General features: G+C 54.6%; 1 protein-coding gene across 7 annotated transcripts in view; it reads left to right on the forward strand.

The window, feature by feature from the left end:
* The window catches only part of EPS15L1 (epidermal growth factor receptor pathway substrate 15 like 1), a 95,132-nt gene that overhangs the window by 62,941 nt on the left and 6,202 nt on the right, over positions 1–25,989 (forward strand). For 3 of the 7 annotated variants that reach the window (XM_044254005.1, XM_044254010.1, XM_044254008.1), the window contains 4 exons: positions 3,657–3,717; positions 4,595–4,677; positions 10,821–10,953; positions 25,260–25,668. In XM_044254005.1, the coding sequence (XP_044109940.1) occupies positions 3,657–3,717; positions 4,595–4,677; positions 10,821–10,953; positions 25,260–25,474 (492 nt within the window). In that variant the 3' untranslated portion in view covers positions 25,475–25,668. Of the gene's footprint in view, positions 1–3,656; positions 3,718–4,594; positions 4,678–10,820; positions 10,954–25,259; positions 25,669–25,989 lie in introns of those variants that run through there. The other 4 variants (XM_044254011.1, XM_044254007.1, XM_044254009.1 and 1 more) reach the window with 4 other exon arrangements.

Consider the following 25,989-nt stretch of genomic DNA (forward strand, 5'->3'; position numbering starts at 1 on the left):
TAGACCCAGAGCTCCTTGAAGGCAAGGATTAATTTGTAACGTTTCTGTTGATAGTCCTGTCGTGGGATCCCCCTTTCGTTTCTGCTACTGATCTATGTGTGTGATCTGTGCTCTTACTTTTTGTTGATCAATTTTGTTGAGCTTGTCCATGAACCAGCTTTTGGCTGTGTTAATTTCCTCTCTTGTTTGCTTCTATTTCACTGATTTCTGCTTTTTTATTATTTCCTTCCTTCTATTTATTTTGGGTTAGTACTTGCTCTTTCATTTCTAACATCTTAAGATTCAACCTTAAGTCACTGACTTTAGACCATCATTTCTAATATAAATATTTTAAAACTACACATTTCACTCTAAACACTACCTAGCTGCATTCCACACATTTTCATATGTTGTATCTTCATTGCCCTTTAGTTCGAGATATTTTCTAGTTTCCCTTGTGATTTCTCTGTTGAAGCATGAATCGTTGAAAGTATTGTTTTGTTTCCAGGTGTTTGTTCTTTCCGTCCTTTACATATCTTATAATACTGATTGTTATTAATTAAATTGGTCATTAGAGAACACATTCTGTATGTCTGCAGTCCTTTTGAATTTATTGATATCCATTTTATGGTTTGTGTTGGTGTCCATACCATGTACAATTGAGAAGAATGTTGCTCTGTTGTTGTTGGGTGTCAGCATTCTGTAAATGCCACTTACGTTGATGTGGTTGGTAGTACTTTTTGGATTGTTTGTGTCCTTACGGTTTTTGTTTGCTTGTTTTGTAGCTCAACCACTGTACCCGTTGCTGAGAGGGAAATGTTAAAGTCTGTTTGTGGAATTGTCTATGTCCCTGCTCATTGTGTCAAGTTTTGCTTCATGTGTTTTGAAGCTCTGTCAGGTGCCTACACATTTATGCTTCTTGCCTCACCCTGATGCAGTAACCTTTTTATCATTATAAAAGCTTCCTTTTTTCCTCTAGCAATACCTCCGTCTTGAGATCTGTTTTACCACCTATTGAAATAGCCTTCCTTCATCCTTCTTATGCTTACTCTTGGCTTCCTATATCTTTTTTTATCCGTTTACTTTCAGTCTCCCTGGGTCTTTTTACACAAAGGGTTTTCTATAGAGAGCATATAGTTGGGACTGCTTTTCTTTCCAGCCTGGAAATTTCTGCCTTCAAAATAGAGTGTCTAGTCCATTAACATTCAATGTAGTTATTGATATGGTTAGATTTAAGGCTACTGTTTTATTATTTCCTTGCTTTTTATCCCCTGTGTTTGTTCCTCTGCTCCCTCTCTGCCTTCTTTTAGATTATTTAAAAGTTTTCTAAAATTCCATTTTCTGGTATCTTCTGGTTTCTTTTAACTATACCTATTCCTGTTATTTTTTGAAGGTTCCTTTAAGGATTACCATATACACCCTTAAATTTTCATAGGTGACCTGGAGTTAATATTACATCAGTTCATTTCCAATGTAGAGAATGCGCAACCCTGTAGGTCCATTTGTTCACCTCCTCCCCAGCCAGCAGTGTCTTCTCTTACGTTCTAGTTGTCATAGGAATATATCTAAATATGTCATAAACTCCCTAACACCATCTTGCTTTAATCCATTGTATATGTTAAAAGAGACTGTTTTTTAGAGACTTATTTTTACCCAGGTATTTGCCACATCTGATGTTCTTCATCCTTTTCCTTAAGCCTAAAGAACTTTCTTTGGCATTTCTTATAATACAGGTCTACTTTGTTGTCATTTTTTTTTTTAAGATTTTATTTATTTATTTGTCTGAGAGAGAGAGAGAGAGAGAGCGAGCACACAAGCAGTGGCAGTTGCAGGCAGAGGGAGAAGCAGGCTCCCCATTGAACTGGGAGCCTGATGAGGGGCTTGATCCCAAGACCCTGGGATGATGATTTGAGCTGAAGGCAGCCGCTTAATGACTGAGCCTTCCAGGTGTCCCTTTGTTGTCATTCTAGAAGGGTATCTGTGCCCGATCTAGTATTTTTTTTTCCATCCAGCGCTTTTAGGATGTTGCTCCACTGCCTTCTGGCCTCCCTGTCCTTGAGAAGTCGTGAGTCTCTCAGGCAGTTGTTCCTGCATAGGTATCATGCTGTTTTCCTCTGGCTGCTTTAGCCTTTATCACTGCTTTTCGATAGTTTGACTGTGAAGCGTGTGTATGTGGTTTTCTTCGTATTTAAGCTGTTTGGGGTTTGCCGAGGTCCTTAAATCTGTGAATCAGGTCTTTTACCAAACTTGATAAGTTTTTGGCCATTACTTCTTAGACATTTTCTCTCTCAGCCCTGTTCTCTCCTTTCTTTGTGGGATTACAGTTACTTTTATTTGGAGGTTTTGCTACTGGCTCCACAAATCCCTGACTCTGTTTTCTCTTCATTCTTTTTTCTTCTTTTTCTGTAGATTGGGTACTTTCTACTGATCTGTCTTCAACCTCACTTACTTTTTTCTTGATCATCTGTCATTTAGCTGACCTAGTGACATTTTTTATTCTAGATATTGTACTTTTTTCAGTTTTTGAATTTCCATTTGTTTCTTTGTATAGTTTCTATTTTTCTTCTAAGATCTTCTATCTGTTCCTCCTCTTCTTCTTCTTTTTTTTTTTTTAAAGATTTTTTTATTTATTTATGACAGAGATAGCAAGAGAGGGAAGACAAGCACGGGGGAGCTGGAGAGGGAGAAGCAGGCTCCCCACCGAGCAGAGAGCCCGACATGGGGCTGGGCTCATAACCTGAGCTGAAGGCAGACCCCTGAAGCCTGAGCCACCCAGGCGCCCCACCTATCCATTCCTCTCGAGTGTACTTCCCTTTACTTCATTAAACACAGTCATTCCTGCTTCAAAGTCATCCTCATCAAAGAATTCTAAAATATCTGGGTTCTCTTGGGACTGGTTCTATTGATTGTCTTTTCCCTTGAGAACTGGCCGCAGGTTTTTCTGGTTCTTGTTATGTTGCATGATTTGAAGACATGTCCTGTGACCCGTGAGTGCTCCCTCGTGGTGACGGGCTGCTGCTGTGTGCCTAGAGCCCAGGTGGTTCAGTTTCAGCAGCAGTTGACTCCGTGAGGCTCCACTGCACACTCACTTTCTCTCACCTGTAGCGGCGTGCCTGTGACCTTAGCTATAGCTGCGTTCAGTCTCCCCTCCCTCACGTGGTACTGGGGTCAGCCCTTCCCTTGGGCAGAGCTTATCATGAAATTTTGGACTCCTAGTCTCTGCCTCTCCCTTTCCCATGACTGTGGTTGTCCCAGACCACCATCCTCTGGTCTTTAGCCAGAAAGACAGGGAGTCTTTTGTTGGGGTCTAGCCTTCCAAAACCCTCAGATTATAGCTGCTGAGACAGAAGGCTCAACCTGTGCTGTTGGCCCCTGCCAACTTGGACTTCTGGGCTAGTCTTCCTGCTCTGGCTCACTTCTGAACCTTCAGGTGGTTGCTTAAGTTTACTTTTTTTTTTTTTTTTTTTTTGCATTTGTCCAGAGTTTATAGGTCTGCTCAGCAGAGGGGGTTGGTCTGTTGGGATTTTACTCCACCAGCATTTAGCCAGAGTCATCTTCTCGTCCTCACGGCCAGCACCGGATTCCGTGTACACAGATGGCGGGAAAGTCCGTGGTTGGACGATGGCTGGGTGAACACATGAACTGCTTTTTACTCTTCCCTCTCTCCTTTCACTCAGCTCGACCCCTTTGAATCCAGTGATCCTTTTTCGTCCTCCAGTGTCTCCTCAAAAGGATCAGGTGAGACTGATGACTTATTTTCCTTCTGCCTCTCCCGCAGCCAGACCCAGTTCCTGCTTTTGTTTCCAAAGCTGTGTGTCCTCAGAGTTCATGTCATTAGTCAGTGGCACCCAGACCCTCGCCTGAGGCACTTCGGCCAAAGCCAGCTCCCCCAGCTGCTCATCTTTCCAAAAAGGAAGGTTGGGGGCAGGAATTCAGTCAATGATAACACCAGTGTTTCTGGTTACTCTTTCCTCATTTCTTTGTACAGATCTTTGATTTGTACCTTCAGATCTTTTTTCCTAAAAGAATCCAAGTTTGACTGAGGGTCCTGGCTTGTGCATTAAATGAAGGGGGAGCATTTGGGTCCCCCCCTTGCTTTGGGGGAACAGGCCCCACTTGGACCTGCTGCCTTGCCTAGCAGCTTGTGCTCGTTGATGATAGAGTTTGGGTTCATGGGTGGGTGTGGGGGTTATGCAGGCAAGCCGTCCCACTGAAGGAGAAATCTCCACAAAATGCGCCTGCAGACAACCTCCCTGCATGCATGGCGTGGGTGGTGGGTCGCTGCGGACCTGCACCTCTCTCCCCGACCTAGGGCCGCAGCCCGCTGCCCGTGAGCAGGGCTGGCTAAAAGTACAGATAGGGGGCACAGTCGCCGTGGCTCAGCCTGAGGTGGCCATCGTGGTGAGAGGCTTCTAGCCGGGCCGCACCAGCCACGAGCCAGAGTGGGTTGGGGGCAGGGAGGCCATGTTGAGGAACCGCATCCAGATGTACAATCCTGGCCAGCACATGCTACCTCCTGGGTTGTCCCGTGCTGGGGGTGTGCACTACCGAGAGGCTGTACTCCCCTGCCCCCGGGTGCGTTCCGTAACTCTGCCTCTGTTGGTGCTACTTGCAGGTCCCTTTGGAACCTTAGATCCCTTCGGAAGTGGGTCCTTCAATAGTGCTGAGGGCTTTGCCGACTTCAGCCAGATGTCCAAGGTAAAGCCCCTCCTACAGAGCACGCGCGTCTCTGCCAGTGTCTTTGTGCCTCTTGTCGTGGTCGTGTCGTGAGTGGCCAGGTGTGATTGTTAGCACCATGTGTGTATTTCCCGGCACCTGTCAGATGCATCCTTACGTGCGGTCATGAGCCGGCAGGCGGGGTCTAGAAAATGCGTGTGGTTGTGATCAGTTCCGTTTCCCTTCCTCTGAGCGAAACTACCAGGGCCCTGCATCCCTCCACGAGGCCCACATGTCGCTCCCCCAGCCCTCCTGGTATTGCCAGATCTCAGGCAGTCGAGCTGTGGCTGCGCGGGCTCAGAGGAGGTGGCAGGCACAGGGGTCTCAGGAGGGGTACCAGGGGGCAGGCCCGGTGTGCCGGCAGCTGAGGCTGGAACTGTCTTCCCCAGGCTGGAGGCGGGAGGCGTCCAGACAAAGTGGGCCGGTTGTGTAAGTGGGAGCTTCCCGAGACAACCGGAGAAGGGTTTGGAAGCAAGGGCTAGGTTCTGTGAACAGAGAGACGGGTGGAAAGGGAGCTGTCCAAGACAGATGGTGTTCCCGCAGTTGTCGGGCTGGGCGGTATCGGTGTGGCCACTGTCGTAAATACAGCCTCAGCTGGAGTTGAGGTCCTTTTGGGTGGAGGGGCTGGGGGAAGGATGGCTAGAAAGCTAAATCTTCAACGTAGCAAGAGGTCAGTCAGTAGATCTTGTCCAAAATGGACAGGTCAAGAAATAACAGTAGAAGCCCAAGATTGCGGAGGTAAATCCCAGAAGAAACTGCTGAGAAGTCAAAGGCGTCGGCCATGGTGAGTGGGAAAGGCAATGGTCTAAGAGTCTGCTGCTCTTTGTTACAATCTTTAGTGTCCTCTGCTTTTGAGCATGAGTACGTATTTCTTTGATAAGTATTAAAGGAAAGCAACCTTAGGTGTGCCCCATGTTGGCCTCCGGGCCCCTCCCCAGGACCTATTCATGCTCTGCGGCTTCTTGGCCGCCCCTCAGGCAGGTGAGGGCCTCATGGAGTACAGCCTGCGGCCAGTGTCCTGCTTTCTTTACTCACCCCACCAGGCTTCAGTATCCACTGCGCCGGCCTGGGTACCATCAGCATGGGTGGGCGTGGCCACAGGCAGGAAACAGTCCCCATCCCTCATCTCACCTCTCAGGGAGGCTCAGAAGCCAGATGTTGGAGAGGGAGCTGGGGAGGGACTCTCCTGAGCATATGGGAACCGAGCGTCCGCGACAAGGAGTCACTTGCTTCTGGCCCCCTGCCAGCCCCTGCTGGACGTCCCCACCCTGCCATCTCCTTGATGCATCCTGCCTGCTGGCTCCGTATTCACTCAGCCTGACGGGCACACACTTGTCTGGGCCCTCGGCACTTGTGGTGAACCGGGGTGATTGTGGCGCATGGCTTTGAGAAACATTTGAGATTCTGTTTAGGTTTTCAAAGAAGCACGTGAGCGTACCTTGTCAAAGGTAGCAAATCCAGCTTCTGGCCAGAGAATGTTTGCCTTTCAGCTGTGGTAGGAGGGAGCCCAGAGGGGCTGGTACAGCCACCTCTCTGATTCCAGTGCCTGGAGGGAACGAGCCTGCCTCCCCTGTGCGGGCACACTGTGACTCTGATGGTTGGGACGCGGTCTGGGATTGGCCTGAAGGCACCAGGGTGGGAGGTCTGCTCACACATTTGCCTGTTGCTCGGTGGCTGTTACACGTGCTATTGCTCCTCGAGTGGAGCTGTGTGTCCTCTGCTTCCGTCCCTGCTTAGCAGGCAGGAAATCAACTCCTGAAGTCAGAGAACTTGTGCCACATGGTGGCAGCAATCCCCAAATGAAGGGGTCTGCATGGGTTGCTCCAGCCGCGAGCGTGGGCCCTCTTTCCTCTCCCCTCTCCCTTCAGGAGACTGGCCCCAGCGGCAGAGCCTGGGATAGTTCCCAGGGGCCAGGGCTGAGCCCAGGACAATGGTATGGGCGAGGCCCTGGTTTTGAGAGGTGCGCCGGTAGAGGCTGCCTGGGCTGGTGGAGGCCTGCGCGGGGCGGCCAGTCTTGGGGGGCTCCGGACAGCAGAATGGCCAGGACTCTCTCTTCCAGGCAGTCTCTGAGTATCCTGGGGCTGCCGCGACCCCCGGAACTAGGTGGTTCAGAGCCCGGCCCTGCCGTCTTTCTGCCTGTTCTAAGCTAACATCGCGTTTTTCCTCTGACTCGGCTTCCCTCTCCTTGTCCGCGTGTCCCTCGATCAGGCTGCACACACATGTGCACTTATGACTTAAGAGCTGGTGGCCCCTTCCTGTTCGCGGCGCCGGGCGGGACAGAGCTGGACGGGGCCGTGGAAAATTTGTCTCGGGCGCTCCTTTGTTTGGTTTCCACGCTCCTGTCAGCGCCTGATGTGCCACTTGTCCGGTGGAACACCGAGCCCTAACCTTGTCGATCTGTTTTTCCCTTTGGTTCCCTTTCTGTTTTTCAAGAAAAACATCATGTGTATAAATAAAATGCTGAAGGAAACGAAAGTAAAGTGGCAAGAAGGCTTTTTTTTTTTGGCTTCTTGGTTCTATGTTTTCTTTTGCTGATGTTTTTTACATCACCAGCTTTTCCCCATCAGAGTGGGGTGGCAAGGTGATGCACACTGTGCCCTTTCTTAACTCCACCCTAAACCGAGGGGTCCTCCTCTGCCTGGCGGTGCTGCGTGTTTCTGACAGCCAGTGAGTTGGTTCGGGAGCTTCTTTGGGCTTGTGCTCAAAGTGGAGGTCCCCCCATACCTGCAGAGAGGGTTTTTTTTGTTTTTGTTTTTGTTTTTTAAGACCCTATTAATCTGTCACCTTGCTTTAGGAACAAATTGTGAACATCTGAGAATAAAACCAAGACTCAAACATAAGGATTTCACCCCTGTCCCATGAAAAAAAGCTATCTCCGCTCTATCTCCTTGGCCGGTTGGCAGGGCCTTTCCAGTTGTTTCTCCAATGGTGTTTAAAGCTATGCATTCCCATTGAGGGCTGTTTCTTAAAAGTGGAGAGTTGCTTGCTTTAAACCAGCTCTTCAAACTGTGAACCCCAAACATGTTCCTCTTAGAGCTGCTTTTTATAGTGGCTTTTCTCTTATTTTTTCTTTTTCTTTCTTTCTTTTTTTTTTGAGCACACTTGATGCTGTGCCAGCCCAGAGAGCCCCTGCCGGCTTTACTGAAACCCTTCTAAAAATAGCCACTTTCCCTGAAGCTGTAGCCTGAGGAGGAACGAGTCAGGTCCCAGAGGAGGCCTCTTGGGAAACCTGGAGTCATGAAAAGTGGGATTCGGAAATGACGTGGGCTTGGCGGTTAGAAGGGCTACAGCTCCCGGTCGCGGGGAGAGTGGCCTTTATGGTTGGAGCCCTGTCACACCGGAGCGAGCCCACCGGCTTAGTGGGTTTGAGCACAAGAGAGGGGCGGAGAGTCAGTCTGGCGGCACGTGGTCCAGGCTGCAGCCTGTGGGCTAGGGGGACTCTACATGGGGTGTGTCCAGAGGGCTCTGGGCGCCACCCTGCACCCCTTCCCCAGAGCTGGTGTGTTCCTGAGCCCCAAGACAAAGACCGGCGTCCGTGGGGGGCCTTCGGGCTGGTCGTGCCTCGTCTCAGCTAAGAAATGGGTTTTGATTCCTGCCTGCTTGTCTCAGGTCATGCGGGAGATACGTGAGCCTGTCTTCTGGTCCGTGAATGGCAGAGGCAGGAGCAGAGCTCACATGCCCTCCCAGCTTGTTTGCGCACTCCCTCGTCCCCATTCTTCCCCAAACTGCAGACCCTCAACCACCATTCTAAAGCTAAGCTGTGGCTCCAAACTTTGTCTCTGCTCCCACGCCATCTCCCCCTGGGGTAAAGTCTGTGGATGACAGCAAGCGGCGGGCATAAAAGATCGGTAGCTGACGGTGGCATCTGCGGATTTTTACAGGCATCTAAAGGAATTCCCGTCATGTCCACATCCTTGGCATGATAATAATCATGCCATCTTTATGCTCTGCAGTCGGGGTGCCCTTTGGAGCAGTTTACATGTGACTTGGTTGCATTTTTGCGGCAGCCCAACGGCTACGGTGTGTCATTAATGGTCATTTCACAGATGAGGACACGGAGGTATGGAGCAGTTAGTAGTGCCGGGGCTGGGACTCCAGACCCTAACCCTGACCACTGTGCTCTGCAGCCTGGCCAGGCAGATGTTCCAGAAACTGGAGCTGCAGGATTTTCAGAGACTCCCTGAGTTTTGTACCTTAAAGGACAAGTGTCCACAGAGCCCAGAGGAGGGAAGCAGTAGCCACGGAGGGAGGCGCCTCCTTGTCCTACCACGGTCCTGCCAGCCCCATTGGCCTTTCTTGCTCAGAGCTTCCTGGGGGACAGCATGGTCTTGGCAGGGAAATGAGTCTTGCTCATCTGTCCCGCATCTTCCTCGCGGCTTTCTCTGGCCCGCTGAGCCCTCAGCCGGCTCTGCCTGGAAAAGGCCCCAGACCTACCTCGGGGGTGGGCTGCCAGCAGCAGAGGGCAGGGCCCAGGAGTCTTGGCCCTGGAGGCAGACGACGTGGGTTCCTACCCTGAATCTACCACTGAGGTGCTGTATGACTGCAGGCTGCATCTCATCTCTGTGCCTCAGTTTCCTTGTGTGTAAAATGGCGGCGTTGGTGGAACGGAGGTGAGATCAGCTCAGAGCCAGCATTTCCTGCCCTAGAGCTCCGGGGTGCTGCTAGAGTTGAATCAGGGTGCCCAGTAGAATGCCCAGCTACCTCTCCAGGCCCCCTCCCTCTCACCGAGGGCTGGCCCCCTTGTCCCCACCTGAGACTCGTATCTACGGCTATAACTGAGACATAGGTTGCCACATGCATGCCCTGGTAACCAGATTCCGGGGGATGGGGGGCGCGTCCTGTGACCAGATCCCAGTGAAGGGGGGCCTGAGCTGGCCCATCTGTGGCTTGTCTCCCTGCCAGTGGGGGTTTGTCGTGCCCAGCGCTGTGCTGGCTTTCGGGGGGGGGGGTGCCCATGGAGACCAGTCACAGCCCGCCACAGGCCCAGCCAGCAACTGTGCTGACCCGTCACCTGGGCCCATTCACGGCAGACCCAGCCAGGTGGGGGGGGGCACGTGCTTGCCCATGGTGACCTGTGTCCTATGGAGTCTCATCAGGATGTCAAGTGGGCACAGTTAGCAGGAAGGGGTGTCAGAGCTCTAGCGGGTGGGAGTGAGATCTGGTCTGAGGAAAAGACGGGGCTTTGGGTGGATGGGGTAGACCGAGCTCCCCAGCCGGAGATGCTATGTCTGTGGGGCCCTGGAGACCAGGGTGCAAGGGGCTCCAGGGACTGGGGAATTGTTGAGGGTGTGGGGCAGCTACAGAGATGAGATGGGAGAATTGGGTAGTGGGGGCTGTGATGAAGGCCCTGTGTGCCTTGAAGAGTGCTCCAGAGATTAGCAGTGGGAGCTGGGGCTCTCGAGTGCTATGTACCCGCCTGTCCTCTCTGCCCGTATAGCTGCCCTGCATCTCTCTTTTGCTGGGGTGACGGGTCTGATTTGCACTTGGTGGGAGCAGGGGTGGAAGGTCCAGGCTGGAGGAGCCCGATGGAGGCAGCCAAGGGTGTGCCGACAGGACTGGGAGTGGGCTCCAGCCGGAGTCGTGTAGGCGGCAGCACCCGTGGACCACGTGGGGGCGCGGAGGTGGTCTGCTGCCGTTCTGACCCAGTGCCGGAGCCACCCGTCACTGACTGGGGGCAGCAGCCACATGGGCTGCTGCTCAGCCCAGAGGTGGCACAGAGAGGGGTCTGTGGCCAGCGCAAGGGTGAGGGTGGGGCCCCTCTCTGAGGCGTGGACAGGAGGCCCAGGCAATCCTGGGGTCAGGAAAGACTTGCGATCCCTGTGTGGCAGTGGCGCGTGTGGCAGGGGATGCCCCTCACGTGACATAAGCCCGTTGAGGTGCAGGGCGGCTCTCGCCTGCTCTGTGTTTGCTGGCTTGTTCCTCCTAGGCCAGAGGACCCTGGCTGTTGAGGGTAGAGGAAAGCAGGGTCTCGTGAGGGACCCGGGCCTCCCTGGGGGCCCCGCAGTGGAGCCCGGAGGGTTGGGGGCCTCGCTGAGGCTCTCTGTACTTGAACGTTGGCTGAATGGACATCCGTTGCCTCCATTTTAATGATTATTTTTGCCTCTCTTTCGTGTCCTCTTTTACAGCCCCCAACTTCTGGTCCTTTCACCTCCTCCTTTGGAGGGGCAGGATTCTCAGATGACCCCTTTAAAAGTAAACAGGACACTCCCGCTCTGCCTCCGAAGAAACCTGCTCCTCCACGGCCTAAACCGCCCAGTGGTCAGTACGCTTTCTTCTCTCGCAGCCGCCCACCCACCGCCAAAGGACGGCGCGGGGAGGGGGACTCAGGGCTTCTCTGTTTACCAGCCCAGAGTGGAGCAGATGCCGGGGGGCCCGCACTCCGAGCACAGGATCTCCCTACTGCTTAGTGACCTGGGTCCTCATGTGGTGTGTGCCTGGGGCACGCCTCCCATCCCACCCACCCTCACCCAGTCCTGGGGGCCCCTTGGCTTCTGGCTCAGTGAGGGCCTCCAGGGTGGTCTCCAGAAGGCCCAGGGCTTGGCCCTTGTGGCGGTGAGAGCTGCCGCATGGCCCGCGGCGGGGTGTGTAGTCAGGACCCCGTGACCCTTCTGGCCTCCCCTAACCCGAGCTTTTTCCCTAGTTGGCTGAGGCTACCCTCTCAATCCTGTGCCTCCCTACTGGTTAAGGACTCAGAGTGGGCTTGGGAGTGGGGGTCTTCTTTGGCTGTATTTGCTGTAAGAGGAGGCAGATGGCTCTGGGCTACCTTCTGCTTGGCTCCTACTGGCTGTCTCTCCAGAGAGCTCCAAGCAAGGGCTCACTGCAGACCTCACCTCTCCTGGCTGTGTCTGGTGCCACCCGATCTCTCTTGATCTTGGCCCTGGGGCCCTACTCTGAGGAGAGGGCCCAGGTGTCCCCCTGAGGATGCTGAGGACTTCAAGCTTTTGCAGGGCCTCTCTTATGATGGCCACAAGCTGACAAGCCAGGCTGCCAGGCTCCAAAGGAGAAAGCTGTCGCTTTAACTGGGCCCGGGATTCATCTCAGTTTCCCAGCTCCTTGATCCGCTCCTGCTCACTGTTTTCTTGGTGCCCCAGCTCCAGGCAGTCTGACCCGTGCTGTCTTGAGACTAGGGGTGGCCATAGGAGACCCACATGCTCTCTTGAAACCTTGGTCCCGCCTGAGCTAGCTTCTGCCCTTCAATTGGCCTAGGGCTCCACTTGGTGGCCCATGGAACTCTCTAGTCATAGGGCGTCATGGGTCCTAGGCCCTCCGGTCATCCTACATGAGGTCCACCTGTCGAAGTCCTCTTAGTAGAGATGAACGGAGGGGAAGTTATTTTTTAGAGGCTGCCTACTCTATCCTGTCGGCTGGGCCAGCCAGGGCTTTCTTTCAGGAGGCTGGGAGCCCTGCCTTCGGTGCCCACTCTGGCAGCTCTGAGGGGACACCCCTGACAGTCTCCTAATGGAAGGGCATCAGGCCTCCACACTCTGCCTGAAAGATGGGGGCTGAAGCATGTGCACATGTGCCTGCATACCCACGTACACTTGGGGCCTGGGTTCATGCTTATGTGCAGATGTGTGTGCACACGTGCTCAGGCAGTGCTCGCATGTGCAGATGTGTGCACACATGTGCACATGTTCCCATGCATCCTCACATGCACACACTCTCACAGTGCTTACACGCACCTGTATGCACGCTGCACGTGCCCACACGTTGTTGTGTAAAGTACACACACACACACATGCGCACACACAGAGCGACATAGTCGTTGTCGGGCCTCGGGGAAGTTCTCCCCACGCCGGCCAGCAGGTGCAGAGCTTCATGCTCAGGGTTTCTTGGAAACTCTTACTTGAGCTTCCTCCCCTTCCTTGAACCAGTGCTGAGTCTGCTTTTGAACTTGCCCGTCACCATCCCCTCTCCCTTGTATTGCCCTCTGCAAGCCTCCCAACCCCATTTTCGCTGCTGCTTTTAGGGTATCATGGACTTACAAAGCAGAAAAGCCATCCTTGTCTTGGAAGTCTTGGGCCTGTACCCTGGGGAGTCTTGGGCTGCTTTGCTCTTGGCATTGGGCCGCTGCACCCTTGCTCTGCCATGGCTGCTGAGGTGCCAGGTGCCCCAACTCTCCTCGTCATATCCACGGACCCACAGGGTTTCCTAGCCAGACCTAGTAAGACCCACAAGGTAGGACAGGCACTGGGATGCTCTCCTCAGAAGAGGAAAGGGAAGTGAGAGAGGTCGCGTGGGCCACCCACTGTCACACAGCACAGTGCAGCAGGGCCAGCCCTGGACTTCTCCACCCCCATCTAAGCTGTGACGAGAATCAAACCAGGAGGTTCAGAGTTCTCACAGGTTCTGGAAGAATGGTGGGTGCATGTGCAGTGTGAAATCTGTAAGCGACCACGACATACCTGCTTTGAGGTCTAAATGTGTCTCGTCTGATTCTCTTACCTAGAAGCAATGGCTGATCAGAAAAACTCTGCGCTGTACACACTGCTGGGTGGTAGGTACAGACGGTGTGGCGACTGTCGTTTGAGCAGCTTCCAGTGGTGGCTCTTCTGTGATTTCATACTAACCTCTAACAACATGGAAATGCTGGCCATTCAGACGCGCACCCCATGCGTGATGTCTGACCCAGCAGTTGACCTTTTAATGAGTTGCATCTGGCGGGGAGGCATTCAGTTCTTTGGGGGACGCACAGGAAGGTATCTGCCCCACAATCTGCTCTGATGGAGGGAATCGAGGCCCAGCTGTGCACGCTGCCCTCCCCCTCTGCGTCCACGCCGCACAGAGCGAGGCTGCTTAGGCCCCGGACTCGGCCAGGAGTTAGCTGGTTGTTTGCAGGACGGGTGAGCAGGTGAGCTCGGGAGGAAGTCCTGCTCAGGGTACAACTCTTATTTTCCGGGCTGCTTAAGATAGGAAACAACCAGGTATGGATGTCCACGTTGTATTGTTTTGTTGTTTTGTTTTTTAAGAAAGTGAAGTCCAGCAGTTTGAAAGTGAGAGAATGGATTGTGCTTCTTTGCTCTGCTCACTAACCTGGCCTTTTCCCGCATGGAGAGGCCCTGTGGCCAGCATGCCGTGGGGGCCGTCACCACCTGGGACTGCCACCTGATCACACTCGGGCTTTCCTGGCATGCAGAGGGAGCTGTGGCCCCCGTGTGGCTGAGTGGGGACAAGGCAAAGTGGGTACCCTGCTGCCAGGGGCCCCGTGGCCCCAATGATGGAGCCATGATCCCATGGAGCTCTCAAGCGGATGGTCCAGACTGCTTGGTGGTAAAGGGTTTGTTCCTAGACCAAACATGCAACTCCTACTCACTCACAGAAACCAAGATGGAGGGATGGCTCTCCTGGAGTCTCTAGAACGCTGCCAGGAACCAGCACCTGAGGTGGCTCCGATGTGTGAGGCCACTAGAACCCAGGAAGGTTGCTGGATCTGGTTCAGTCCACATCTCTGGATGCTGGAGCCAGGGCCTCCTGGTCTGGCGCTGCCATCATCTCCTTGAGGGGCTCTAGGCAGGTGTCTCAACCTCACCAAGCTCGGTTTCCCGGACTGAACATGGGACCAGCTCTGGCCTAGCAGCTGGGCGTGTGGGCAGAGCGCCTTGCATGGTGGTTACTCGTGATACGGTGTGTGTGACTTGTGTCCCAATCCCGTCCTTCGGGTCCCGGGACTAAGACATGGGTCCTCCTTCCGCAAGTGCTTTCCCCAGGGGCAGACAGAGGCTGGGTCTGAGGCAGCCTCGTGCATGCAGGGAGTTACCAGGGGGCCCTTTTCCCCACGAGATGGCAGTTTGGCAGACATCTTTGCAGTTGAGAAAGTCAGAGCATGGGTAGTTGACCCTCAGAGAGGGCTCCAGGGTCCTCGTTGGGGAAGCTCAGCGCTGGTCGCTTGTCTGGGACCACACGCACGTTTGGGTATGAGTCCCGCATGGTTTCTTCCTCCTACTTCTCGTACACTGCGGCCTGCAGTTTTCCCATTCTCTAGGCACTGTTTCTGTTTGTTTTTAAAAACACGACTGAGGTTTACTTGATGTGTGATAAACTCATGTGTGTTAGACGTTAGCCCGTGCAGTCCCGGTGGGGGACCCTTCCCCTGGGAGCCTCACCAAGCGTCCCTGTTGCAAGAGTTCTGGTGGCATGCCTGGGGGACCAGAGTAGCCCGCCGCTGGCCCTCTGTTTTTAGTGCTCAAGATGGGGTTTTCTCTTGCTCCGAGCCAGAATGTGTACCCTCAGGGACCATCTGGGACCACCCTCTGGGGACATACCCGGAGCTCCAATGTCTGTACTGTTGTCTGTGCTTGGAGCTGTTTTCTAGAAAGGTCTATCAAGGTATTTGGTCACCAGCAGGTGCCTATTCAGGGTTGAGAGAATTGCAGATGCAAAACAGGCCCCACTCGCAGCCTCCGAAACCTGTCAGTTGAAGCTGGCCCTGGCACACCTCCCCCAGGTAAACAATGGTGTATTTTCTGCAACGGAACAGAGACCGAGATCAGTCAGAGCTCACCGCTGAAGAGTTTCTAGGTAAAAGTTGTTGATTTGCAAAGGGAGAAACAGATTTTTTTTAAGGGCAGGAAATGGCTGTGTGGGTGTCAGTGATTGGGCGTCCGCACCCTGGCGACAGATAGCGGGATCCTGCGCCCGGCCCCACCCTTGCCACTTCCTGCGAGTGCAGCCCTGCGTTCGGGCCCTGCAGCGCCCGGGTGACACCAGCTAGCGGGCCTTCACCGCTAACCAGCTAGTCACCTTTAACCTCTCCGCAATTTATTACCCTTTTATTACTGCTAATGACCTTTTCACCTCCAGAATAAAGCCATGCACAGGCCTGGGGTGTCTTTTTTGCCCCTCTGCCCCCTCCCCTCCACACTTCCAACGAGCACAGGTAAACAAGATAGCATTTAATCCATGTCCTGTTTGTGTCAAAAGATTTAAAAAAAAAAAAAAAGGTTCTGTCTCCCCTAGAACGTGAGTCCCCTCCCACACCCGAGTGTGGATGCACACAGGGTGACCGCGGCTTCTGGCTTCGGGCACTTTTCTGGTTGCCGCCCACCCACAGGCTGGCCGTCCTGGGGGAGCTGCCCTGCGGAACCTGGGCGTGGAGGGAGCCTGGCGGCCCCCCGCGGCCCCCGCCCGTGTTCATGCTTGGCACTTCGCACGCTGCGGGGCCAGGCTGAAGGCGAGACGGGGCTGGCGGTCCTTCACCCGCGTGGGTCCCGACCTCTTGTTTGTGCTCAGGATCCACTTTTAAAATGGCTTCTCCAGTTGAGCCGTGCGGTTAGCACCTCAGCCTTGAACTTAACTACTTTAATTCCGTTCCCACGATGATTTCAAAGAGATAATTCGGTGGGTACATGTGAAGCTCTAGAACGGGACAAGAGCGGTTCACTGCCATCTCAAGAAGCCTGGAAAATCCCAGTACTTGCTGGCCAGCCAGGGTTGGGGTGCTCCAGCGGAGTCCCTGGTGCCCAGCCCGGTAGAGGTCGCCTTTCCTGCCCGCCGCCCCCACCAGCTGTGGGGGGGCGGTGGTGGGTTTGTGTCTGGCCTGGCGGTGATGCCCTGACAGCGCCAGCTCGCTGCCGGAGCTGCTCCCAGCAGAGCGAGAAACACCCCTTTCCTCTCTGCTTCTTCCTTGTGAAATGCCTGGAGGCAGACTGTTCTTTGGACTACATTTCTACTGCACGAAGTCGGCGGAGTTTGAAAATAGAAGCATTTGCTTATCTTAGCACACGCCCACCCTCCTGCACCTAGGAGGGAAGATTGAGTGGGAGTTTGGTGACACAATTGTTACCTGGTGTTCAGTGGCTTAGAGTCCTAGAGCAGAAGAATCAGAGCTTGGCCAGCCAGGCTCCTGGGGGGCTGTGGGGCCTCAGGGTGGGGTGCAGGCATCCTGCATCTGCGGACAGCTATGAAGACACAGGAGCTGCCACCCTGCGCCTGCCTGCGTCCCCTCCCACGCCATCTCCCGTGCCTCCTGTACCTGCTGCCACACCTCCCCCTTGCCCTTGGTTCCACCTGTAGCAAGGTGAGGGAGCCGAGGAAGAAGTGCCCAGCACTTTTTCCACGGTCCCTCATGCCTTCGTTGCTCAGGTTCAAAGGCCCTGTCAGCCCCCCTCCCTCCGCCGTTGTCTGCTCAAGAACAGCACGGGCACATGCGTGGGACGGACTTGTGGGGCGCGGGGGCGCAGTCTGGCCACACAGAGAGCAAGAGTGGGGGGCCCCGCGTTCTGTGACAGGCTCTTCTGACTCCTTCAAAGCTGCCCCCACAACAGGAGGGAGCTCCTGGTGGGCTCTGCAGCCCCTGTGCACGCACGCCTCCTAACCGTCCTTCTGACCCGCCACGTGACACTCCGGTGATCTTGTCAAATGTGGGTACGACGCCTTTGTGCCTGTGGTGCGTTGGCAGCCTTGGAGCTCCTCTGTAGGGAGGAACAAAGGCTGGGCCACCATGTCCTGTGGCGCGGACCCAGGGCTCTCCCCATGTGGCTGCCGTAGAGCTACATGTGTCTCCCTGTCGCCCCAGGGTGCCCTGAGCCCCCGGATTGGGGGCAGGGCAGGTCGGCACACAGGGCTGCTCTGGCAGAATGTGTCGAAGGCAAAAATCAAAGAACAAATGTGATTTTTGAGAAAACAGCTGTGAGACCTGCAGTCCAGACTGCTTTTGTTGTACCAGCTGATTTGGGATTTGTAAATTCATTCGTAGGTTACGAACTGCCCTCGCAGTTTTCACTCAGACCCAAAAGAGTCTTTTGTTGAAACTTTCAAAGTGGTTCATTTCTCATATCCCAAAAGTGATACTTGTCTTTTGAGGACCTACAAGAAAGGCTATTTTCTCCCCCCTTTTCCCCTCTCTCTCGTAATGGTGGGATGACCCCACCACCTCCGCGGGGCTCATCACCCAGCTCGTTTCCATGACCTTTGACCACCATCGACACCACAGAGGCTGAAAAACATACCGTGGTGGAGATGCCTGGAGGATAATAGTAAATATTTGTTCAGCTTTTCTCCACAATTCAGTACCAAACCTCATCCTGTTCCCTTAATGCATTAAGCAGATTTTCTTAAAATTCAGTAAATATTTTTAGTGGAAAATCTCAATGCTGTGATGGTGGGGACCTCAGATTTTATCTGCCAGGGCTGTGCTACTTGGCACAGCTTTGATCTGCCGGGTTTGCCTTCCCTCACATGTGCATCAGCGAGAGCGAGCAGGGCGGGCGTCTGCAGGACTCCTCGCTTGCAAGCCGTTAGATGGACCCGCGCATCGCATTTGGAGAAATTCGCTCCCCTCGCTCGTCTTCCGTGGCCCACCGTAGGCGAGAGCTGGAGGGAAGCACCGATAACGTGTCGGTGAAAAGCAGTCTCTTTCAGTAAAAGATTCCCAAGCGATTGTGAATTTGGAAGGTTGTTCTCTGGACAGCCTGCTCTCTCTCTCTCCCCGTGACCCCCCTCCCTCCCCCCAGTTAAACTTGGGAAGGGAGAAGCCAAGGAAACATGGAGTGCCCCCTCCCCAGCCGCGGTTGTCCTGGGTGATGTGACAGTCCGAAACCTGGCAGTCGTGTGGGTGTTCCCTGTTGTGTAGTGTGAGTGACAGCTGCGTGGGTGTTCCACGCTGGGATAAATGGCAGTTGTGCGAACCAGCATCCTATGCTGTGTAGGGTAATCGCTAAGGTGGGGCAGCTGTCCTGACCACAAGCCCTTTGTTTTTTATTTTTTTGTTGTGTTTTGTTGTTTTCGTATCTATCTCTCATCTACAGAAATGGAGTTGCGTTTTTCAACTTCGGCCCCGCATTTTATAAATAGAACCCAGCAAGTGACCAGTTGGGATGAAAACAAACTCACGCTTGGGCGTGTTTTTGATAGCTTTACCCATCGGATTTACTGAGACCCTGAGTCACACAAAAAACCTCTTCGTCTCCTCCTAAGACTTCTGAATAAGGGGAATCTGCCTTCTTGCAGAGTTTTGAGCGTTGACAGCCTTTCAAGTGTGCATTCCCTTGTTTCTCCCATGGGCGGGCCCGGCTCCCAGGGACCCTTCCCAGGCAGCAGTTTCCTGGAAAGCACGTCGGGAAAGGCGCAGCGAGGAAGGGGCTCTGCTGCCGGAGACTCACTCAGGAGCACCTGCCGGGGCCCGGCCGCCTCCCCGACCCTGGGCGTTCATGGCACAGGGGCACAGGGGCACGCATGGCCTCGAAAATTAAATAGAATTAAAGAAACTTCTACCAGGGTGGAGCCGGCCACCGAGGTTTTTTTTTTTGTTGTTTCTTTTTTTTTTTTTTTTAACAGCACACACTGTGGTAAACCATCGGGTTCATATTGTTTTTGCTAAAGGCAGTCCTGTGTGCGGTTTCGGCGCACCGCTTGGGTAACTGTTGAAACTGCTGCGGTTTGAAATAAGCCCTATTTTGCCTTTTCTTCAATCTTGCATTCCTCTCCCCTGTTAATGAGGACTCCTCTGAATATTGGAGAGTCACCGTGGGCTGTGACCCAGCAGCTTCCAGCCCACGGGGGGTCGTCACTCTACTGGTCCTCCCTCCCCACCTTCGCTCTGTGCCCACATCTGTGCCCACATCGAGGAATGGCAGGGTCGCGCCTCCCACCTGGGGCGTGTGTGGAGCCATCCCCCAGGAGCTCTTAAAACAGGTTTTAAAAAACCGATGATCGCTGCCTTCTCTGAAACGTGCCGTGGTCAGCATCTTTCCTTACTCATGGTTCCTGGACCCGCGAAAAGGCACAAAACGGCAGTGAGTTTTTTCGCCCAGGGCCCCAAAGGCAACTAAAAATGACTTTGTCACGTTTAAGATAAACTACATCTCAGAAAATCAGAAAAACGATTAAGGCGTTAGGAGAAGTGGTTACGTAAAAGCAGGAACTACACCCAGAATGTTTTAAAAGTGCAGCTGCTAAAAATAAGTGGGGGTGCGGGGTAGAACGTTTGGACCGAGGGCAGTTGTGGCGTTGCATTTCTTGGCCGAAAGCCTCCGGTCACCAGCACAGTTGAGTGTCCGGCCAAGCCAGGACGCCACCGATTTTGCACGTGTCAGGTCCAGTAATCCAGCCTCTCTGCCAAAGCACAAAAACAGACAACCCAGAGAAAAACCGTTCTGTTTCTTTTTTTTCCCTTCTGAAATCAAGAGCAGTTGCTGTGCCCTGGTTTCATATTAACACAGTCATTATTTCTAAATAACAACGGTTTCGGCAACGGGGGCAAGACCAGGCCCCAGCAGTTTTGATGTGAACGACGCTTTTCATCTCCCCGATCACCTCTTGGGTTGTCAGAAACCTCAGCTTGAAATCCTAGCAGGGCTGGATTCTGAACCACCACCCCCAAAAGCAATTTAAAAACCACAACAAACCCAAACCAGGGTGGGGAGATGTTCCCAATTTAAAAGAAGGAAAGAGCAGAAAAGTGGGCGATAACCTTTGAACATTCGGACCGTTGTGCTCGCTCTGGGGCTGGGCGAGGGTCCAAGACCCCTCATCCCTGCTCAGATAGCTGCCCTCTGCCCCAGACCCTGTAAGAAATGCTCCAAGAAGTCGAGCATTTCTGCTGAGCTGTGTGTGCCATGCCCTGAGATTTTCAGCCTGTGCCCGGCAACTCTTTATTTTTTTCCTGTATTCGAATTTTGCTGTTTGGTCCGTTGTCATTTTAGTTTTTGATTAAAAACCAAAACAAATCAACCGAAGAGTGCACCAGTGAATATTGCTCTTTCTTGCAAGGGAGGGAAGCCAGATGCCTTACTTTTTTCTAGCTCACCAGAGGGGTTCCCTGGGTCCCTCGGGGCAGTCCTTTGGCTCTCGTATGGCAGCAGCCAGCCCCTGAGCGCCCCCCCCCCCGACACACACACCAGGGAGGGGGAGCGGTATTGACTTGCGCTGGTTACTGAGCCCTGCCTACGAGGAACTGACCCTCGGGTGTGCTGGAGGCCAGAGGAAAGGCTGGTGCCATGGGAGGTGGACAAGGCACTGGGAGCCCACAGGGGAGGAGTTGAGCCCGGAGGGAGGGTCTGCCAGGGGAAGGGCAAGGCCGTGCGGGCCTGGACGCTGCGGGTGGTCAGGAAAGGAGAAGCGGCATGGGAAGGAGGCTGGGGGTGGCCAGGCCACGAAGACCAGGCCGTCTGAGGTCAACTTCCCTTCCCCATGCAACCTGAGCCTGTGTCCCCAAGCCTGTGGTCTTGATGGTCCTTGCACGTTCTGGCTAACTGCAGATGAGGGCCAGTATTCCTAGGCCCCGGAATGGCTCTGGGTGCTCCAGGAGCCCCCGGAGCAGGCCTCACTTGGAACACGTTTGTCTACCTGCGGTTCAGCCTCGGGTGGTGCCGCCGCGTGGGGTGCGGAAAGCGAGGTGGAGTTGGCCTCCTGGTATGCTTCCTGGGGGTCTACTTCTGGGGCTGTGTATCTTCTCTTGGGGGTGGCACCTGGCCCAAGGCTGCACTGTGGGGAGGGTGGGTGGGTAGAGAGGGGGGTTTGAGGCGGTGGGATGGCAGGTGCCCACGGAGGGGTCCAGGGGGAAGGTGCCCTCATCCAGAGGCTGTAAATGCCACCAAGCCGCTCCCAGGGCTTTTGAGTGGCTCTGTCGGGGCAGAGAGCAGCAGTCGGGGTCCTCAGTTTCCTTTCCTGGAGCATCCTTCAGTCTCCCAGAAGGGCCTGATGAGCCGGCAGTAGCATGGGATGTACTTCCCCGCTGGGCAGGTGCCCGAGCTGGGAGCACGCTCCACGTCCCGGCTGTGCGGGGGGTTTCTGTGAAAGGCCAGATTCGCTCTTCCTGCCCCTGCAGGCCTGATGTTTTCCCAGCTGCTCTGCTCTTGTGGCATGGAAGCCTCCACGGAGGGCACACGAACGAGCTAGCCCAGCTCACTGGCATCGGCGAGCCCGTACACCTTGACTCATGAGAGCGGGCAGCCTCACTGTGGGTCGACCCCTCCCCTCGGTGCCCGCTGTGGCAGCCACACAGGGGGTCCTTCTCTTGGCCCCGTGTGAGCCGGCTGGGGCTCCCGGAGTGGGAGCCCAGGCTGGGCGGCGTAAACCACAGCAGCGCGTCCTCATCTCACGGCTCTGGGGGCTGGAGGTCCAGGATCGGGCTGTTAGCAGGGCTGCTTCCTTCTGGGACCCCTCTCCTTGGCTGGTAGTGGGCCATCTTCACATCGTTTTCTCTCTGTGCGTGTCTGTGTCCTAGTCTCCTCCTCTTACAAAATCTCCAGGCTTACTGGACTAGGGCCCACCCACAGGACCTCGTTTTAACTCAGCTACCATTTCAAAGACCCTGTATCCAAACATAGTCGTGTTCTGAGGGCTGGCGGTGAAGATGATACCATGAGTTTGTGGGGGATGCCCCTCAACCCATAACAACTCCTCCTCGTGGATTAGGAGATGGAATCTGGGAACAAGGTTGTGTGTGGTGTGGGGGGGGCGGTTGTTGCTGTGCCGCTCCTGGTTTTCTAGCGGTGGATCTGGCCTGCCTCAGGGCTGACGGGATAGGAGTGCATCCTGGGGAGAGGGACCAGCCAGAAAAAAACCCCGAGTTGGGGGGTTCCCAAGGAAGGAGGTGCCACTTGGGCCCTGGCGGGCTGGTGGGGGTTGGGGGCCTTTGGGAGTCATCACAAGATGGGGGAAGCAGGGCCCAAGGCTGGGCTGGGGGCCAGGGGTCTTGTGCAGTGGAAAGCTTCGTTCAGCAGGCAGTCAGAGGGTCGGGCCCCGCGCTGGGCAGGGGGACACAGCTACGGACAGCGGCACCCCGACCTCTCGGAGCTTCCATTGTAGCGAGAGTAAAAATACACGTGTGACCAAAAGACAGAATGTGACAGGGACTGCCGAGCGGCAGACAGGGAGACATCTCAGCCAAGAGTGGGGAGGGACAGCCTCAGAGCGCGTGGCGCCCACAAGAGGAAGGGCCTCCCAAGCCTGGGAACAGCGGGCATGATGGCTTGAGCTGGCCAGGGCGGAAGGTGGCCATGGTGGCGGGGCAGGGGGGCAGGTGGATGAGGCTGGGGGGTATTCCTAGGGCAGCCTCGAGCCTTTGGGAGATCTAAGGAGCATGGGCATCAGCTCTGTGTTAAAAGGCCACTTTGCCAGGTGGGGATGGCCTTCAGGGCAGGAAGCCGAGAGGAGGAGCAGTCATTGGAGGGGAGCAGTTCCTAGGGACCCAGGAGAGGTAAGGGCCACATACGCGGGACAGTGGCTACAGAGAGAAATAGGGTGTCCTGAGTTGGTGAGGGCACGTGGACTGGAGCACCCTGGCCCCACACCCACTCTTCCTCCTGCTTGGGGTGCCCCTGGGGTATGCCTGGGCCCCCTTTGTTCTTAGGCGGACAGCCTGGAGTTTTGCAAGCTGCTGGGCTGGCCTCGCCTGACAGCCGTCTCCTCTTCCCACAGTTTAGGGGGCCAGGGAGGCCTTGATTCATCTGTTAGCTCATCCCTAAGCCGGGGAGTAGGCTGGCTGTGCATGGTGGCCATGGGGGAGCAGGTGTTCAAGGCCAGTGGAATAATCCAGGGAAGCTGTGGCGGGTGTCCTGAGCTCCCTGCTCTCTGCAGCCTGGCGGGGGGCGGGGGGGGGGTGCGGGGCCGAGGACTAGGACGAGGAGAAGGTGGGAGAGTTGCCGTCAGGGACCACAGCAGGGGGAGGAGCCTTTGATGCTGGACAGGAGCTTGAAGGTGAGGGCTCTGTCATGGATAGGGGAGGAGGTACCCACGGTGGAGATGCAACCAGTACAGAAAGTGGGGGGGGCTCCCCCAGGCCCCCGCTTTGACAGATCAGTTGCTGTGGGACAGAGAAGTCGTAATTCCTCTTGCGTGGTGGACTCAGCACTCCCCTGCTGGGGAGTAGTCCTGTGACCTGTGTCAGTGGGGCACACCCAGGGGCCTTGGCAGAGGCTTTCTGTGGGGTACTCTTTGAGCTCATAGGGTCCACCCACCATCGGGCTCCCCGTCTGCCTGTGAATCAACTCGAGGCCCCAGGGAGAGACAGGTCTGTGCTCCAGCCTGCCCCTCCCCGCTCCCCGGCCCCTGTGAGTCCTACAGGCACTGCCTGAGGTAGGCGGTGTGCCCGAGAAGGTAGCACCCGCTGTGCTGCGGGAGCCCGGGGCAGCCTTGGGGTGGGGCTCAGAGTCATGCTGCTGCGTGCGTGCCTGAGGACCACCGTGCTCAGCCACTCGTCTGACCCCCGCCTCTACACTCACACACTTCACACACGGGAAACTGAGGCCAGCTGGGGCTGAGGGACTTGTCCTTGTTGAGGTCTTAGAGCTAAAAGAAGCAGAGGCAAGCTGTGGCCCCAGACCCCTTAGGGACCTTTGGGGGCCCGTAGAAACGTGGCATCGGAGAGGAGGCTTCTGAGAGCTGGCCGTGGAGAGGGGAGGGCAGGTGTGCTCTGTGGCTGGCAGGTGGGCTGGCGGAGCCTGGCTGCATGAGGAGGCAAGTGTCCCAGGCTCAGGTGCTGCGAGGGGGCACCAGAGGCACCGCTCGGGCCTGGGAGCGTTTTCTGGATGTCCGCTAAGTGTCCATGGTTGTGTGTGGAATGTGGCCCTTGGCTTGTGGGTTCTTGGTGCACACCAGCATAAGCAGCTAGACTGACAAATCAGAATCACGCCGAGTCTCCTGTAGTCTCTATCCTGGGGCTTGGACACAGAGCTGCTTGGATTAAATTGAACATCTCACTCCTGGTGCTTCACTGGGCACATGAGTGGTGTCAGGCAGGAACCAGGCCTACAAAACTGGCAGATCTGAAGGCTCATCGAGTGTCGCTAGGCAGGCCTGGTGAGACCCCTGATTCCTGGTGGAATATTCTGGCACATTGGCAGGACTTGTTGGGAGAAGCCACCTGCCCTCAGGCCACAGCCCCAAGCATAGTCTCATGGCCCAGGTTTCCTCTAATGCTGAACACCTCTATCCCACACGCAGCTGGTCGAGATTGGCCTTGCTACGACCCCGGCATCCTAGCGAGCCCAGGAAGGCCCAAACCCCGGCCCTAGGAGCCACGAGCACAAAGGGCAGAAGCGGGAGCTGAGGACAGATGTAAACCTCAGGACAGCAGAGGCCAGACCCTCACAGCCAATGCTAACTCTGTCCCATAGGGTGAAACTAATCCCCCCCCCCTTTTTAACTGCAAATACTACCCTCTCCCCGTTGTTTTATTGTTAGAAGCTTGCAGTGTATTTTTCTGCTCAGCCATGACTTTTTTTTTTTTTAAAAAACTCGGTGTGATAGTAAATGTGTTGCCACTAAAATGAGTCACTTTGAAACATGTCTGCATGTAAACTTGAAGACAGTACATTCTAGCTGTGTGGGGTGGGGAAGGGAGGGGCGTGTCTGAAGTGGTTTTCTTGCATCGCCCACAAACCGGTGAAGCCTCCGGGATAAGGTGAGACCAAAGCGAGAGCCGTCCAGGATTCCCCTGGGATCTGTCCCACTGGGGAGTGGCATTCTGGCCCTTTCTGAAGAAGGAGAGGGTGTCCCTGCAAGTGCTCGCCCACCTGCTTAGTCAGGACTCTGTTCTGTCTGTGGTCAGTAACTTGTATTTTTTTTTTTTTCTTTTCTTTTCTTTTCTCCTTTTTTTTTTTTTTTTCTCCTAAATTTTCCAGGTAAAAGTACACCTGTAAGCCAGCTTGGTTCTGCAGACTTTCCCGAGCCCCCTGATCCATTCCAGCCACTCGGGGCTGACAGCAGTGACCCGTTCCAAAATAAAAAGGGGTTTGGGGACCCGTTTAGTGGAAAAGATCCATTTGCTCCCTCCTCTTCAGCTAAACCTTCTAAAGCCTCTTCCTTGGGCTTTGCAGACTTCACCTCTGTAAGTTGAGCTCCCTGTGCGCCAACCCCACCCCACCCCACCCCACCCCCCGCTTGCAGCTTCTCTGGGGTTCTTTTTTGTCTCTTTGAAACAGCAAACCTGGCTTCTATGTCCTGGTACCTCTACACTGTCCCTTGTGTTATTTATTGTGTACTGCTGCTTTTCTGTAAGAAAAACAGTTTCTCAATAAAAAAAGAGAAAGAGCTGCAGTTTGGGTACTCTGTGACCAAGGCTTGCTTGCTCCCAGCAGGGCGGCCACACGTGCCTGTTTCTGGCCTTCCTGGTAGACTGTATCATGCCTGTGGCCTGGAGGGCATGGCATTCATGGATGTATGGAAGCTGAGATGTCAGACGCTTCCGAAGTATGCACACGAGATCGCAAAGATCCCATTAGAGAGTTCCTCTGTCCCCAGAGGGGTCTTTGTGCAGGAGTTGGGCCGGTCCCACCGCAGGGCGTTTTGAGCAGCAAGTAAGGATTGAAGGACCCAGGCAGGGCACGCGAAGGAAGGGCAGTGTGGTCTTCT

This window comes from Neovison vison, chromosome 6, assembly GCF_020171115.1.
Source record: "Neovison vison isolate M4711 chromosome 6, ASM_NN_V1, whole genome shotgun sequence".
In the NCBI taxonomy this organism is placed as follows: Eukaryota; Metazoa; Chordata; class Mammalia; order Carnivora; family Mustelidae; genus Neogale; species Neogale vison.